Source organism: Tamandua tetradactyla, chromosome 9 (genome assembly GCF_023851605.1).
Source record: "Tamandua tetradactyla isolate mTamTet1 chromosome 9, mTamTet1.pri, whole genome shotgun sequence".
Taxonomy (NCBI): Eukaryota; Metazoa; Chordata; class Mammalia; order Pilosa; family Myrmecophagidae; genus Tamandua; species Tamandua tetradactyla.
In genome coordinates, this window is record NC_135335.1 from 10,361,172 (window position 1) to 10,378,149 (window position 16,978).

At 61.2% G+C, this 16,978-nt stretch overlaps 2 protein-coding genes across 7 annotated transcripts; one reads left to right on the plus strand and one right to left on the minus strand.

Moving 5' to 3' along the window:
• Positions 1–3,040: 3,040 nt before the first annotated feature.
• GPR137 (G protein-coupled receptor 137) lies at positions 3,041–6,518 on the minus strand. The gene is made up of 8 exons (XM_077115857.1): positions 6,025–6,518; positions 5,489–5,938; positions 5,295–5,344; positions 4,374–4,599; positions 4,121–4,270; positions 3,893–4,021; positions 3,627–3,745; positions 3,041–3,318 (listed from the first exon to the last, which is right to left on the minus strand). Exons 1-8 carry the CDS (start codon positions 6,076–6,078, stop codon positions 3,159–3,161), a joined length of 1,338 nt encoding a protein of 445 aa, XP_076971972.1. The 5' UTR covers positions 6,079–6,518; the 3' UTR covers positions 3,041–3,158.
• Positions 6,519–6,777: 259 nt separating this feature from the next.
• Positions 6,778–16,600, plus strand: BAD (BCL2 associated agonist of cell death). 6 transcript variants are annotated; one of them, XM_077115862.1, is made up of 4 exons: positions 6,778–6,900; positions 7,886–8,071; positions 14,680–14,873; positions 16,062–16,600. In XM_077115862.1, the coding sequence occupies exons 2-4, from the start codon at positions 7,894–7,896 to the stop codon at positions 16,185–16,187; spliced, it is 498 nt and encodes a 165-aa protein (XP_076971977.1). In that variant the 5' UTR covers positions 6,778–6,900; positions 7,886–7,893; the 3' UTR covers positions 16,188–16,600. The 6 variants fall into 6 exon arrangements, with proteins under 6 accessions (XP_076971977.1, XP_076971976.1, XP_076971975.1 ...); XM_077115861.1 differs by having other exon boundaries at positions 6,809–6,935; XM_077115860.1 differs by lacking the exon at positions 6,778–6,900 and adding an exon at positions 6,976–7,549.
• The last annotated feature ends 378 nt before the right edge of the window (positions 16,601–16,978 follow it).

The window sequence follows — 16,978 nt, forward strand, 5'->3', positions numbered from 1 at the left end:
CACAGCCAAAGGTCCTTGGAGTCCCCAGTCCCACTGCACCAAGATGCCCCCTCCTCCAATCCCTCTGGCTGGACATTTGGTGCCAAGGCACACCCAGAACTCACTGCATAGACTTGCCTCCCCTCCCTCCCCCCGGCCCACCTCCGATCTTCCCCTTATCCTCCGGTCCATCCCTCAGCCCCTGTCCAGGGACTCCAGAGGGTAAGAGAGGAGACCACCGAGAGGGGAAAGGAAAAGGAGTAAATGGGTGAAAGACAGTCTGAGCCTTCGGAGGGAGGGTCCCGGCGAGCAAGGAAACGCTGCGGGTGTGGAGGGGGCGTGGGGACCCGGCAGCAGCCCGCCGCGGAGGAGGAGGCTGAGCCCGCGGAGGCGCGCGGAGAGGCCGGACCGCGCAGGGCGGGGACAGAGGACGGCGGGTCCCGGCACTCCCGGTGCCGCAGCATCTTCGCGGCTTCCCGCTCCTGCCGGGCTGCCAGCCGCGCCGGGACCCGCTAGCCGGCGCCGGGCTTTCGAGGAACCCAGGGGAGGGTCCCCCGCAGCGGCGACGAGGTGCGGGGGGAGGGGGGAGGGCACGGGGTTCCGGGAAGGAGCGGGCGGGGACGGGCCGCGCGCGCGACCCACGCGGCAGCCCCCGGGACGGCTGTCGGCCCCCGGGGAGAGCGAGCGGCCGCGCCCACTCGCCCACGCGCGTGGACACGCTCCGCCACATGCGGCTGCGGGGACCCGCGCGGCCCCGCGCCGCTGCCCAGACTGCGCGCACGCCCTCCACCTGCACACTCCGCGCACTCACCGGCACGCCCGGAACCCCATGGGTGCGCAGGCTCCCCCCCCCCTCCCCGAAGCACCCCAGAGGTCCGTGCACACACGGCCAGCCCGCCCAGGCACCGCACACACGCCGCTGGTTCCCACCGCCACCCCCGCGTCCTCACGCCAACGCCTCGGAGCGTGACGGGGGGCGGGACGCGCGGCCGCACGGCTCCCCGCGCCGCCCACGCGCGCTGCATGGGGGCGCCCCGCCCTGCCCGCCGCCCCCGGGAGCCCCTGTCCTCCGCCCTCCTCACCCCACCCGGGACCTAACCGCGCTCCCTCCCGGCGCCCGCGCGCCCCGCACTCACTGTCGGCCGCGCTGCGGCTGCCGCCCGGGCTCCCTGTGCCCGCTGGGCCGCGGAGGCGGTGGCGGCGGCGGCGGCGGCGGCGGCGGCAGCAGGGGCGGAGCGGGCAGCCGCCGGGCTGGGACCCCCTCCCGCCGCCAGAAGCCCCCCTCCTCCCGCACTTAACCCCTCCCGCGCCACGCCTCCCTCAGTGCCGCGCCCTCGCCGCCGGCGCCGTCCCCGGAGGCCCTTTACCTGGGACCACCCGGCCCTCCGACCCTGGCCTGTCGGGGACGGTAAAACAAGGAGGGGTCCGGGGAGGGGTCGTCGCTGGGAGTTTCGGGGAGAAACCCCTGGTGCTGTCCCGCCAGCCGACGATGGCTGTGGCCAGGGGCACGGCCCTGGGCTGGGCATCAGCGTACCCACCTCTCCGGACAGGCACCACGCTTATCTCTGGGCATTTCCCAGGCCCATTACCGGACTGGGATGGGCCCTCATTTCCCGATCCCTGGAGACAGCCGGGTCCTTGGGCTCAGCACTTTGCCCGCCAGGAACTGAGGGAACAAAGGGGGTGGGGGGACCTCGAACTGGGCTGTCACTGCTGCTGCACCTCTTGTTCCAACTTCTATTTCCCCAGCCGGTGATCCTCACCTCCATGGCCAGGGGTCAGCCCCAGGGGTCAGGCTGGAGCTGCCTGCTGGACTTGGAGCGTGCCCCCCGCCCCTGCGCACCCCTCTTCTTTGTGTGCCCTGTCTCTCCAAAGATCACCCCCTCCCGGCCCTTTAAAGCTGAGGCTTTAAGGCTGATCACCCCCTACCAGTAGGGGACCTGGAGGTCACTATAACCCAAGGATTCTCTCTCCCCAACAGAAAAGGGACCGCTGTTCTGGGTTTTAAAGAGGCCAGCGTTCCTCAAGGTTCAAAATAGAGCCTGGGGTGGTAAAGAGTCCTGTAAACGTTAGCAATGTTCATCCCAACAAAGTGATCACCCAGCTTCGAGCCCATTCTCCGTGATCCTTGGTTACCCTCTCTGGAGGCTCCCCAGCCCTGGTGCCCAGGGGAGTCCCAGGGAGGGGTTGCTAGGCAGGCTCAGTGCTAGGCCCGGGGAATTCTGAGGAGCTGGGACAGCCAAATAGGTGGACAGGGAACAGACCCTCCAGTAAACAGCTCCCAGCAGTGGGACAGATCTGTGTCAGGTTGACAGGGCTATGGGAGCAGAGGGCAGTGACCATGCTATTAGGAGCAGAGAAAGAAGGGGACCCCAAGACCACCAGGCAGACGCGGGGTGGGGGGCAGCCAGCCCACCTAGCCAAATGCATGCCCTGATAGACACAAGCTGCTCGGTCACCATGCTAACACCTCCATAGGCCCTGGGCTAACTCCTGGCAACTGGACGCCAGGTTGAGGGTGGTGAGAAGGAAACAGGGTATCCCCAAGTTCCCATTTATTGGGGGTAAGAGGCATAATAGCCACATAATCACCATGCTACAGGCCCTAGGGGATGAGCCACCATTCCCTGACCAGGAGATGGCAGGCTTCAAAAAGGAGGTGACATCTGAAGCAAGTCTTGGGGAAAGGAGCCTGGGAGAACAAAGACCTGTCTCTCTTCCCTCCTTGGCACCCTCTCCTTGCCCACCAGCCACAGCAGAGGGCAGCAGCCCTTCTCAGCCCAGGAGCCCTCTTCAGGCCAAGGCTGACCAAACAGGCAGAGATGAGAGAAGAATACAAAGCAGTCAAGAGAAGACGGACAGAAGAACAGACACAGGAGACAGACGCTGTTTATTGAGTGGTTGATGCAGGAGAGGTAGCTGGCTCCGGCGTGGACGCGGAGGCAGCAGCTCATGCCGGCGTGTTGTGGGCATGTGGCAGCTACGGCCAGGCCCCCATCCTAAGTGGGGGGGACGGCACAAGCTCACTACGACAGGAGCAGCCAGGGAGCCCGCTGGGGAGCAGGCAGCCACAGCCCCCGGGACCCCAGGCAAGAAGCTGCAGATGAACTTGGCCCAGGGGCCTGGGTGAAGGGGGACTGGGGTCTGGGCATCCTGGGGAGCAGGAGGGGAGTGGGGGTTCACGTCTGTGGGGTGGAATAGAGACAGTGGTGGTGGCCGCCGGGTCCCGGCACCTGGGAGAAGAGCAGAGGAGAGGTCCGCGTCTGGCTGCCTCCGCACCAGCCCGGCTCACGCCCGATGGCGCCGTACCAGCTGCCTGAGCCTAGGCTGCCTGACATGCTGCAGACAGAGAAATAGGGTCAGTCCCAGGACAGTGACTGGGGCCACATGCATGGGAGCTGGGGGAGAGACCGAGGCTTAGAACAGAGCATGCTGGGAGGAGCTCCCGGGGAGCAGCCCCATGCCCCAGACCTCCAGGGCCCAAGGCTTGAGCCCCCGAGACCATTGCAAACTGCACCTTGGGATGGGGCGGGGCATGGGGTCAGCAATAGAAAAACCAGAGGTAGAACCCAGCCAGGGCCAGCGATGGGGGGACAAGACCAGGCTGTAGGTGCCCAAGGCTCCCGAGGCAGGGCGGGGACTCCTACCTGGTGCTCTCACCCCTGCTGTGCTCCCAGGAGCAGCCGTCGTCCTCACAGTGCCCAGCTCGATCGAAGAAGTAGGAACGGGAGCCAAAGACATGCCCACTGAGGATGCGGCTGGTGCTCTAGGGGGAGGAGACCACCCTCAGCACCTTCTCCCGGCTGCCACTGGCCTCCCATAAATCCCCCTGCCCCTGGCACTGCCACATCTGGCCCTCTCTCCACCGGCCCTGCAGCGGGGGGTGGTGGTGGGGTGGACTGGAGGCCCTCACCAGGTCCTGTGCCGGCCGGTGCACCCGGAAAAAGCCCACCAGCAGCGTGGTGGGCAACAGCTCCCACACAAAGAGGATGAGGCCGAACACCAGGTACCCTTTGTCCCCCAGGTCATTCACCAGGTCCGCCTGGGGGAAGGAAGGAAGGTACAGGGCTTGTTCCCATCTGCAATGGTGCCAATGGACCAGCGGGCCAGCCGGGAGCTGCGGCTGCTCCAGGATGCCCACCTGATCGGACACGTTGTACCAGTCGTAGTCGAAGGCGTCCAGCCGGCTCCGCGGGGCCAAGGCCAGGGCTGCCAAGTTGTAGCAGGCCCGGCTAGCATAGAGTAGGACCATGGCGCCACCCATGGCAGCTGCCTGGCACACACTGGTCCCCTGGCAAAGGTTTGTGACAGCTCAGGGAGAGGCAGCGCCCGGCTCCCTCTCTACCCTGAGGACCGCGGTTCCATACACGGGGCATCCGAGCCTCGGGGCCTACCTTGGTTTCCAGGTAGATGCTGGTGGAGGGGGCCCGCCGGGCCACCAGGCAGAGGCAGGCAGCAAGAGAGAGCGCGCAGATGACGAAGAGGGAGTCGCTCACCAGGACTCGTACCAGCAGCAGGGCCCAGGGCTGTGCCCGGCGCCGGTGGGACAGCACAGCGCACAGCACGTTCACCAGCAGAAAGAGCAGGGAGGCTCCCACAAAGGCCCCGCGCACAGCCAGCCTGCAGCCCACAGCACGGTCGGCTCCAGGTAGAGGCCCCCCGGCTCCCACCGCCCACCCCACCTCCCCACGGAGACCCCGGAGACCCCAGAGCCCGTCGGGACCTGCTCCTCCCCTTTGACAGATGGGGAAACTGAGGCCCAAAGAGGTCGGTAGGCGATCTGACAGCTGTGATACCGGGAATCAGACACCTGGGTTTGAGCCCTGGCTCTGCTTCCCGCCAGCTCTGTGACCTTGAACCTGCTGCTTTACCTGGCTGGGCTTCGGTTTCTTCATCTCCCGGATGGGGATAATAAGGACCTCACAGGCTAATTGTAAAACTTAAAGGTTTGTGACGGCTCTGTTATAAACTCTAAGATATTCTTACAAACCACAGGGGCATTGCTGCCCAGTGTCACCCAGAGGTGCAGTCTGACTCTGGAGCACCCATGGGCTGGTGCTTCCTGCCTTTCCTCAGACAATGAGACCCTCATCGCGCACACCCCCCTCCGCCGCCCCTGGCCCTTACAGGCTCACAGCTGCTTCCATTATTGTTGCCCTTCACACACGCAACGCCTCTAGTCCCGCCACCTGTGCCAGGTGCTTTAACTTTTCCAAGCTCGTTCACACACATTCCCTGAAGGTCTTCGTCTCAGCCCAGCAAGGTGAGGAGGGGTGGGAGGTGGCCCAAGCCCCCCCGGTGCCCTGAGTACTTACAAGCCTCGGCTCATCTCTGGCCGACGCTTCGCCTTGGCCTTGAACACCACCTGGGAGCAGAGATGCCCATCAGTCTTTGCAGCCCTTGGGGGCCCCTCACTACACACACACACACACACACACACACACACACACACACACACACACACACACACACACACACACCCTCCAACACCACCCGTTCCGACAGTTACCTGGGCAAAGTAGAGGTTCATGAGGGTCAGAGTGAAGAATTGCAGGCAGACGGGGCAGCAGTAGAGAAGCCAAAAGGGCAGGGGCCCCAGGCGGTTGGCTCGCGGGGTATCTCGGAAGTAGAAGGAAAAGAGGGTGGTACGCAAGGCAGCCCACAGCAGACAGAGTGCCAGGAACACCGTCTGATAGCTGAGACGCTTGTGCCCATACAGGAGCACCAGCCAGAGCTGGGCATAGACGGAGAAGAAGAGCAGGGCGTACAGGGTGGTGTAGGCTGCAGTGAGTCCCAGGGTCACGGCGGGCGGCAGCGCAGGCACCAGCCCAGCAGCAGGCACCAGGCCAGACAGGTTACTCTCCATGGCAGGGACGGCGGCCCGAATCCCGGAGACAGAGATGGAGGGGCTGGCCGGCAGCCAGGGAAATAAATACAGAGGGGAGAGGATCACAGGGTGCTGAGACAGAGAGATGGGGGAGTTCAGGAGGAAAGAAGTTGTGGCTGGCGCAGGCCCTTCTTCCGTGCCAGAGAGACCCTTTGCACCTGGGGGGCACCGACAGCCTGGGCCCTGAGCCGGAGCTCCTCACGCAGGGACATACGCTCCTCTCCAGAGCAGACGGGGGTCTCCTCCTTGGGCCACCCCCAGAACCCTGGGTGTGGGGGTGCAGATGCTGAAGGAGAGGGGTCCCAGGCCTTGGTCGCTCGGGAGGGTCCCAGCAGGAGGGGGAGAGCTGGCCTATGTCCGTTTGCTCAGGACAGCGGCCACTGCAGGGGTGCCCCAACGTCCCGCTCTCCCCCTCCCCAGGCTGGGAGGGAACTCGCTCCCTTCCAGTAATCGGGGTGGGGGGAGCGCCTCTGCCCTCTCGGGATTCCGGACGCCGCCCCCACCCCACCCCCCACCGCGTCCGCTCTCTGGTCGCGGGGGGCGGGAAGAGGCCGACACCGGGTGCCCGCGGCCGCCGCTGGGGAGCCGGCTCCGGTCGCCGGGACCCGGAGCTCCAGCTCCCCGGCTCCCGCTGTTCCGCCCCCTCCTGAGCCTGCGCCTGCGCCGTTCGCTACGCAAATTGCGCAGGGGCCGGCCCTGGCTCCGCAGCCCCGCGCCGCGCCCGCCGTGGGGCGGTTCGAGAATCGGCGCGAGCTGCGCTGCGGGCGGGTGCCAGGGGTTACGCGAGGTGGCGGGCGGCAGGGACGCGGGGAGGGCGCCGCACCCGCCCGTACGCCCTGGGGGGGCGCCGTGGCCTGGACCACTGCGCGGGCTCCCACGTTTCCCTCCCCTATTCCCGATTTGGATCGCGCCGCCCGCACGGGGGCGGGGACTTCGCCTCTGAAGGACACTTCCGCCCACAGTCAAGATGGCTCCCCGGGCCCCGCCCCCGGGCCCTTAACCCGCGGGGTCCCACCGCGGCTCCCGCTCACCTGGTCAGAGCCTTGCACGCCGCCCCACCAGCCCTACGGTTCGCCCTCACAGGGGCCCCTGTCCTTTCTCCTGAGCCCGGGCGGCCATCCTGCCAGGGCGAGGCTCCCTCTCTTATCTCGAGCGCACCCGAGACGGCGCCGGGAGTGGTGCCCCAGCTGCGGGAGGCGCGGGGTTTCCACGCTGGGGAGGAGGAGGGCGCGGGACTTCCCGACCGGGTCACCCAGTGCAGACCGAGCAGTAACAGTAATTGGAGCCGCGGCTGGACATCAAGTACGGCCTCGGCTGGTGCTTTCGCCCCCAGCAATCACTGCTCGGTTTACAAAGTTTTCACTGGCTGCTGAGGGAGGTGTCATTATCCCCAATCCAGACGGGTGGAAACTAAGGCCCAGAGGGGCGGAAGGACTTGTCAGCAGAAGCAGGTCTCCAGGCTCCAAACGGGGACTCCAGAGAATCCCTCACCTGCTTCCGCACACACCCCAGGCGTGAGGAAGCTGGGAGCTGAGCATCCAGGGACCAGCCCGGGACCCGAGAAGAAGGCGAGGGGCAGGACGGGCGGTGGGGCGGGGCCCGGTTTGGCCACGCCTCGCGGCCGGCCCGAGTGACATTGCAAAAGCCTATTGGGTCCGGTCAGTGACAGTTCCCGTTGCCCAGGTAACTAGGGCCGGGCGCCCTGAGTACTGCAGGGAGGCGGCGGGCCCGGGTCAGGGGCCTCGAGATTGGGCTTAGGGTGAGACCTGTGGGCCGTTGCCTTGGCCGGGAACGAGCCGGGGACTGCCTCACAGCCCCAGGGCCCGATGGTAGAGTTGGGTACTGAGTGGATAGGCTGAGCTCCTCCTATCCGGGCCAGACTCTGAGGATAGATGGGGGGCCTGGGAGGCAGGCCGGATCTGCGGGTTCCACGGGTAGGGAGGGAGCCAGGGGTACCTGCCCCCCACCCGCAGCGGCCCCAGCTGTCTGCCCTGACCACCCACTCTCTTGTCCCCACAGCCCGGAGCATGTTCCAGATCCCAGAGTTTGAGCGGGAAGATTCCAGCCTTGCAGATAGGGATCTGGGCCCCAGAGCCTCAGGGGACCAGCCTTCAGGCCTGTGCAAGCACCACCACACGGTTCCAGGCCTCCTGGGAGACGACAGCGGTCATCAGGGGCAGCCAGCTGGCAGCAGCCACCATGGAGGTAGGCAATCTCTTCAACCACCTGGCCCTCATAGCCCCCTGTACCCCAGCCACATTGACACTCACTGACTGGCTTTGGATAAGTCCATAACCTTTCTGAGCCTCGGTTTTCCTCTTCTGTAAAACAGAACACTCATCACCACTCAAAGGCTGTTGGGTATTAGCAGCAATATATAGGAAGCACTAAATTATAGAGTACTGATGCAGAGTACTTGCTCGGAAGAAAACATAGCTGTTATTGTAGGGCCAGGACAAATCAAAAGAACAGGCAGGGAGAAAGGGGAAGTGACTTGCCTAAGGCCACACTTGCTTGATGGAGGTTCCTTTGGTAGGTGGGGCTGGGAGACTCCTTGGTGCCCTGCCCCTAGGCTATGCCCTGCCGCAGACTATACCCCACCCCCAGGCTGCCTTCTTTCCCTGGGACTGGGCTTTCTAGCTTCCTTCCAGCTCCTGCCCACTCCAGGGCTAACCTCAGCTGCCAGGGGCAGGTGACCCCAAGTGGTAGACAGCTCTCCCAGGCAGCGGGGCCTGTGGGGGTTTGAGAAAGATGCTAGTAGAAGTACCCCTGCAACCTGGGCTGTCCTTGCATCCACTGAGGCCCACTGCTGGGGACATTTCTCAGTAGTCCCCCGTGCTCAGCACAGGCCTAGGTCCCTGCCCTGGGACAATCCCAGAGGCCTTCTGGAAAACAAAAACATGATCCCAGTCCCTGTTTTCTTCAGGAGCATGAAAGCTTATGCAGCCTCTATCTCAACCCCCCCAACCCCTCGCTCACACACACACTCTAATAATTTCCAGATCTTTTTATTTGTTGTTTCACCCCCAACACACACACACACCTAGCAATAGTACTCATCCTTTGGTTCCCCTGGCAGCATTCACATGCTCCACCGATTGAGTGCTTGACGTGGGCCACGCACTGTTCAGTTACATCTGTGAGCAAAAGAAATAAAAATCCTGGCCTTGTGGAGCTCACATCTCTAGTGGGATGGGGAGAGACAGGCCATAAACAAACAAGCCGACAAAGGAAATTACAGAATGTGATAGAGGTTTGTATTGCTGCTGGGTGGGTGGAGGGAAAGCTGCAGAGAAAAGAGAATGTGGAGCCCTAGGGCATGGGGTGGTCAACCTAGCTAAGAAGCAAGAGGTTCCGGCAGATACCTGTGGGAAAGCCTTCCAGGTGGCGGGAACAGCAAATGCTAAGGCCCTGGGGGCAAGGTAGTGACTGCATTGTCCCGGGCTTCTATGGCTGGAGGGGACAGTGAGGGGAAACAAAGTTGGAGAGGAGAGTAAAAGAGTTAAGGGACAAGGGACAGGGACGGGCACAGGCAATCTGGGCTGGGTCTGGAAGGCCATTGGAAGGAAGGGCTTTGGCTTTAACCCCGAATGCAAACGCTGGAAGGCCTTTGAGCTGAGAGGGTGTGATGGGATTGGGGCATTACCATCACCAGGGTTGAGGGGAGACTGTAACTGGCAAAAACAGAAGCAGAGATAATCCTGTCGCAATAATCCAGGAAAGAAAAGAGGGGGGGTTGGGCCAGGGTGGTGACAGCGGCGGGTGGTGAGAAGAAGCTGGATTCCAGGTCTGTTTGAAAGGTCCAGCTGGTGTGATTTGCTGGCGACTGGGTGAAGGTTGAGAAGGAGGAGTCAAGGGGAGGGGGCGCCCCCAAATTTTTGGCCTGAGCCCCTGCAGGGATGGAGTAGCCCTTAACTGAGGTGGCAGAGGGTGGGGTACGGGTGGCAGTCAGGAGCCCTGTTTGGTCCATGTGAGGTCAGAGGACGCTTCTAGAAGGGCACACATCCAGGCGGGGAGTTGTCAGCTTTCAATGCACACGTGGCCAGGAGCCTGCAGATCACCAAGCAGTGGGTAGTCAGGAGGAGAGGACCCAGGGTGGGCTCCAACCCTGGGAAGACGCGAAGAACCAGCAAAGGAGCCTGAGAAGGAGCAGGCAGCGAGGGGTGGTGGTGGGGTGAGGGGAGAGAGGGGCCGAGCTGAAACGGCTGTCCAGGAACAGGAGTGTGGAAAGGGTGGTGGACCCTCTGAAGGTGTGACTGGATTTTAGAGTGAGACCAGGTGGCCTGGCAGAGCGTTTCTCCAGCCACATGGGCTGTTGGGGCCATGCTGCCAGCAGGGAGCTGATTTTGTTTGCGCCCAGAGTCCAGGGGCGAGGGCTGGAGGGGGTATGCAAGGGAGGGAGGTGCTGCCGATGGCTGTGGGGTGTAAGGTGGCTAAGCTGGGAGGAGGGCATGAGGAAGGCGGCCAGTGACATGGGGATGGCCCCAGGAAGTGGCAGGATCCTTGGATGAGGTCCCAGGGGAGGTGGGTTAGACAGGTAGGGAGTCTGATCAGCACCGGGCAGCTAGGGATGGTGATGACAGAGGGTTGCTGGCATTGGCTGTGACAAGGTCTGGGTGACCAGGCAGGGAACAGAGGGGCTGGGAGGTCAGAGGAACTGTTTATGGATATATCAAAATCCCTAGGAGCAGGGAGCGACCCCAGGCAGAAACGAGGGGCATGAGCTGGGGTTGGAGGATGCCAGGCTGGGGGCAGGGTGCACAGTCCGGGAAACTTGACCTTGGAAGCAGCAAGAAGGAACAAGGGAGGCCGATCCCAGTTCCAAGTGAGCTGCGGGAGAGTGGAAAGTAACCACCCTCTGAGAGCGCTGCCCAGCATTTCTTAAACTTTTGGTTTGGTTTTCAATGCCTAAAACGGAAGTGATTTCCCAGAGAAGATCCCGCAAGGGCCCGTGACCTCAGATGCACCCGGCCTGGCCCCTGCTGGGTTGTAAGCATCTCCCGGGTGCTCTTACAGCCCCAGCCTGCAGCTCAGGGGCCCAGAGGGTGCACGGAGGGGAAGAAGGGCAGGCAGTGGGAGAAGCAGCCCAGCATGGGCCTCTGAGCCAAACTGCAGGGTTCAAACCCACGGTTCCACCCTTTTTCAGCTGGCTGAGCTTCATCAAATGAGTTAACTCACACTGGGCTTAGTTTCTTTCTCCGTCAGATGAGAATAGAACTTGTTCTGCCTCATCGGTTTGTGGCGAGGATCTGATGGTTCATTGTAGGAAAAGTGCCTAGAGTGGTGGCTGGCAGGGGACGCGCTTCATCTTTGCCCTTTCTGTCCCTGTGCCTCTTGTTGTCACTGTGGGTTGGCCTGGGCTCCAAGCAGACTTGGCCCAGGCTCCGAGCCGACTTGCCCAACTTTCTGGGCACCTACGATGCAATGCAGACCGTATCACCAGTGTGCCCGTGAGGGCGGGTAACTGAGAGCAGATCCAAAACAAGAGGGCCTTGAGGCCACTCCAAGGTATTTGGACTTTATCTCACAGGCAGTAGGGAACCATTGAAAGCTCTAAAGGACAGACACAGTAGGGGTTTTAGAGCTGGGTTTGGCCAACCTCAGTCCTGGGCTAAATGCCTCTGTTTTTGTACAGCCCATGAGCTAAGTATGTTTTTTTTTTACATCTTCAAGTGGTTGAGAAACATCAAATGAAGACTCATGTTTCAGGATGTGAAAATTAGATGACATTCATGTTTTGGTATATATCATATAAATAAGGTTTTAGGGGCACCCAGCCAGTCCCACTCAAACACGTGTTGTCCAGGGCTGTTTTTGCACTCTGACGGTGAAGTTGAGTCGTTGCAACAGAGCTTACACAGCCTAAAATATTTACTCTCTGGTCCTTTATAGAAAATGTTTGCCAACTCCTGCCGAGTGTTTTCCCAACACTTTGTAGAGTGTTTTCAGACTTCAAGCTAGGTCCTGTATGGGTACTTTCTTTGTAGGCCTAGGGCTGAGCAGTGCTTTTGCACTTCAAATGGCTTTAGGACCCAAGGGGAGTGCCTGCTCAGGGCGGGGCAGGTCTCACAGACCACCTCTGGGCTGGCAGTGAGTGTACATGCGTGTGTATACATGTGTGTGTGTGTTGGAGAGTGGCTGGAGATATGGAAGGTGAAAAAATTCACCAGAGCTAGCACAGACAAGTGGTAGAGGCAGGATCCAAACCTGGCTCTGCGTGATGATAAAGCTTCACTGCCTGGAATTTTCTAGAACACGGCTGTTTTACTAAAACAGTGTACAGAGGTGACCTCACCCCACTCACTTACCCGGAAGCCCAATGGGTAAAGGGCTAGAGCTGGAGGTGCATGGCTGGGGGTTGTGGCAAGGGCTCTGCCTACTCTCCCACCCACACCCCGTTCCAAACCAGATACTGGAAAGGAAGTTGTGAGCAGGCAGGCCCGGGCACCCACCCAGGCTGGTGTCCACAGCGGAGCCACATTCCTTCCCTTTCCCAGAGCAGGGCGGAAGGTGGGAGCTGATTCAGGTGGGCTGGTTCCCCCAGTTTTTTTTTTTTCCCAGTAAATAGAAAGATACTTTTAAAACCTCAGTTTACCCAAAGGGTGATGGTGGCTGGTTTGACATGACCAATTTGTGGCTTTGGTGACACTTCTCCCCATCCCATAGGGCAGGCTCCTGGTAGAGCGGGCACCAGCAGAAGACCTAGGGGTCCTTCCCCAACCTAAGGTGGTCCCGCTGGGGCTGGGGGAAGCCTAGGGGGTGAGAATTAAGCACACAGCCCCTGGAGCCACACTGGCTGGCTTAGTTTCCTAACTGGTGGCCTTGGGCAAGTCACATACCCTCCTTAGTGCCTTAGTTTCCTTTTCTATAAAATGGGGACAAGAGTCACCTTCCTCCTGGGGTCTGGTGAGGACTAAATGAAACTGAGACACGTGAAGCACTTCCAAAGTGGTTCTGCATCCTGGGCGAGGGGGCAGCTGCTAGCTCTCTCCTACCTCTTGGGCCTTGCTTCTGTTAAGTGCGAGGATTGTGTGGATTTTCAAGGCTCTTAGGGGAGACGTTTCTTGCACACTTATGAGGCCAGGCAAGTTCTTAACCGTTCATTGACTCTGCCCCCTCCTCTCTTAAATGGGGAGAACTGGGCATCTCCCTCCCTGGGAGGCTGGGAGGCTTCAGGATGTACAAGGGGGCAGGACAGGGTGCTCTCCTTGTCTCATCTGTTCTCAGTGATCTCAGAAGTCAGGGACTGCTCCCATTTCCCGAAGGAGGACATTGAGACCTCGAGGGCTTGGGGAACTGGGCCAAGGTCACTCAGTAGGCCCACCAAGCTGCTGACCTTCACTTTGCCATCTGTGCCCTGTGGACCGGGCAAGTGTTTAGGTCTGAGCAGGGGTCTTTCTATTCTGGGTCTTGTCCCCAAGTCGAATCAGCCCATTTCCCCCACCACCACCTTGCTCCTTGCAGGTCTTGAGGTCCCCACCTGACCTTGGACCGGACTTTAGGGAAGTTCAGGATGGCCATGTGCTCCCACTACACCCTCTGAGGTTAAGCCTGTCTGGATCCAGCCCCCCCCCATTCCATTCCTGGCCGTCTCAGCAACAACATATCTGGAGCTGAGACTCTTGGAGGTCCTGTACTCCCCAGAGCTGAGTTGCAGGGCTCTGCTCAAAGTCCCCTGGAAGAGGCTGAGATCCAGTATCAAAATCTGGCTAAATCTTACCTCTTCCAAATAGCCTTCCCTGACAGGCGTGCTGTGGGACGAACGCAAAGTGTGCTCCCCGCGCTTGCTTAGCAATGGGTTTTTGGCTCCTGGGAGTGGTTCTAGGTCTTTGATGGCCTGGAGCTGGGGGTGGGGGTAGCAGGAGCGTGGGGGATGATACACAGTGCCCAGGTCAGATGAGCCTCAGACCCCAGCAGAGGCTCCTCTTTCACCAATGACCTAGAGTGTACTTTTTATCTTACAAAGCACTTTTAACACTATTTTATGGGAGCTTTACTAGCAAAAGGTAAAAACAGGCCCAGAACGTCAAAGGCTGGTAGGACAAGAGGTGCACCTCAATGGAGTCTAACAAACCTCTAGCGATCTCCAGCCTCAAGACTTCACAGCTGTGTGACCCTGGGCAAGATCTTAACCTCTCTGAGCTTCTGTCTCCTCATCGGTAAAGGATGGCTAGGCGGATTTAAGGGCCCAGCACATAGTAATTGCTCTGTAGATGTTATCTAAAAAGTCAACAGACAGTTCTGGACATTTTCTCACAGGTGCTGAGGTGGGGGGAATGTGTGTAGACATGCTGCTGACAGGTCTTTGTTCTGCAGGGGTCTAAAGTCTTATGACCCTGCAGGTCAGATACTGAGCAGAACTGTCCCTGATCCCCCAAGGATTTGGCTCACTCTCCTGTGGAATGGATGTGATAAAAGAGCTACGAACCGCGAACATTGGGAGGCCCTAGAAAGGGCTAGCCAAAATAATCACAACTGCTACTCCTTATGTCCTTACTCTGTGCAGGGCACAGGGGAAGGCCATTTTATACGCTAAGAGCTTCACCCGTTATTGGCGCTCGATCAAGACTTCTGAGGGATGAACGAAAAGTTATACGAATCTAAACAAAAACCCCATCAGCCGGCTAGGTTTTCACTTAGACTGGCTTACGAGGGAACGGGGGCCCTTGAGAGTAGGTGGTGATGTGCACCAACAGTGAGGCATCAGCTGGCTGCAGAAACAAAGGGTGAGGGTTTCGGCTAGGCTGGGTCGCAGAGAAGTTGGGGTTCCCATCCGCTCACCCCCAGCCCCAACTCCATGACCCATTTTGCAGGCGCTGGAGCTATGGAGGCCCGGAGTCGCCACAGCTCGTACCCCGCGGGGTCCGAAGAGGATGAAGGGATGGAGGACGAGGAGCCAAGTCCGTTCCGGGGCCGCTCGAGCTCAGCGCCCCCCAACCTCTGGGCGGCACAGCGCTATGGCCGCGAGCTCCGCAGGATGAGCGATGAGTTCGAGGGCTCCTTCAAGGTGAGCGCGTGCGTGTGGGGTCGGGGGTCGCAGAGCCCCTCCCACTGGCCCGTCCCTCCCTGAGACCCAGGGCATGATGAGGTTTGTAGTCCAGGCCGCCCACCCAGTTGCTGTCACTGGCCCGTCCCTCCCCGAGTCCCAGGGCCTGATGGGACCTGTAGTCCAGGCCGTCCACCCAGGGCGCTCCCTCTTGTCCACCCCTCCCCGAATCCCAGGGCACGATGGGCCCTGTAGTCCAGGCTGCGCTCCCAGTGTGTCCCACTGGCCTGTCCCTCCCGAGTCCCAGGGCACGATGGAACCTGCAGTCCAGGTCGCGCTCCCAGTGTGCTGCCTCTGGCCTACCGCTCCCGAGTCCCAAGGCACGATGGGATCCGTAGTCCAGGCGTCGCTCCCAGTGTTCTTCCACTGGCCCGCCGCTCCCCGAGTCCCAGGGCACGATGGGGCCTGTAGTCCAAGCCGCCCTCCCACTGAGTCCACTGGCCCGCTGCTCCCCGAGTCCAAGGGCATGATGGGATCTGTAGTCCAGGTGGTGCTCCCACTGTGCCCCTACTGGTCCGCAGCTCCTCCCAGGGCACGATGGGACTTGTAGTCCAGGCCGTCCACCTAGTGTGCTGCCTCTGACCCGCCCCTCCCCGAGTCCTAGGGCATGATGGGATCCGTGGTCCAGGCTGCCCATTCAGTGCATCCCTGAACCCCAGAAGCACGCTGGTACTGAAGTTCCTGTCTGGAAAGCCAAAGCGCCCCGGACCCCGCTTTTCCTTCAGAGTTCTTGGGTTCCCCCGAACCTTGGAGCACGAGGCCTGCTGTTCCCGGCCGGTCCCTTTTGGGTGTCCGAGTTCTTTGGCTCCCTCTTTGGAACCACTTATTTGAATGCTTTAAGGCGGCCCCAGCTTCTGGGTGGCAGGTCTCTGGCTCTGCGGCGACCAAATGAGGTCCTAGGCAGGGTACCCACACCGCTCCCTTCATGAAATTCCTCGGATCTGTAGTGCAGTCCCCATTCCCAAGGGCCCAGGAATCCTCGTACCTTTCTGATTAGGTGCACAGGGCATGCTAGAAGCTGGGATTTCTATTATCTCCCCCAACCCCAGGATCTCGGAAATTGGATTCCGGGGGAAACTGGGCTGGGGGCCGGCTCTAGACTCCCGGGCGTGCTAACGCATTTAACCCTTTTCTCCTCCCGCCCCGAAGGGACTTCCTCGCCCGAGGAGCGCGGGCACAGCGACACAGATGCGGCAAAGCCCCAGCTGGACGCGGGTCATCCAATCCTGGTGGGATCGGAACTTGGGGAGAGGCGGCTCCGCCCCCTCCCAGTGACCGGCCGTCTCGCCTTCCCGACACCACCCGCTCCCACCGTCGGCCATCTTGGGTGAGGGCGGAAGTCTTCCGCAGGCCTTCAGCAAAAAAGTGGCTCAACTGTGCCTTGTGGAGGGCGGCTGTCCGACCCCGAGCCCGAGTCCCTTCCGGCGCGTGCGAGGGCCACGGAGGGATAGGCCCCATCGGAAGTTTTGAATATTTCCGCCCACAGCCGCCGGAAGTGACTCCTAGTTCCCCTACCCTCTCACTACCACCAGCAGGCGCCTGCGCCCAGCTGCGAGCCGGGATTAACCCTTACTTCACCGGGATCCGCTACGCGTCCCCCCCTCCCCACCGCCCCCCTTCCCCCAGTTCCGTCGCGGGTAGGCGCTCGCCACTAATTGTGAGAATAAAGCCCGGGTCTGTGCCGCCGAGTCTCCTCTTTGTGTCCCTGGGGGCCTCGCGGGCAGGTCCCCGAGGAAAGCTGAAGACTCTTCTTGGAGTGACTTGTCCGGGGCCGAGACCAGGGAGGGGTCGAAGGCGGGCGGAGCCGCAGCTCCTGCTCCCTGACCCCCGGATCGTTATCTCTAATGTGGTAATTGGGGACCGCAGCCCGGCCGGCTGCCGGAATTCCGCGCCCTGCCAGCCGTGCCGCGGCCCCCCAGGGAGGGTCATTTGTTCCTATTTAGGTCAGTCCTTGTGAGCTGCTACTGTGTGGCCGGCTGGAGGCCAGCGCTGCTCGGGGCACAGGCAGGACGCGAGCGGAGCGGTCACTGGGGAGCTGCGGGGGTGGGGGTGGGGGCGGTTCACGA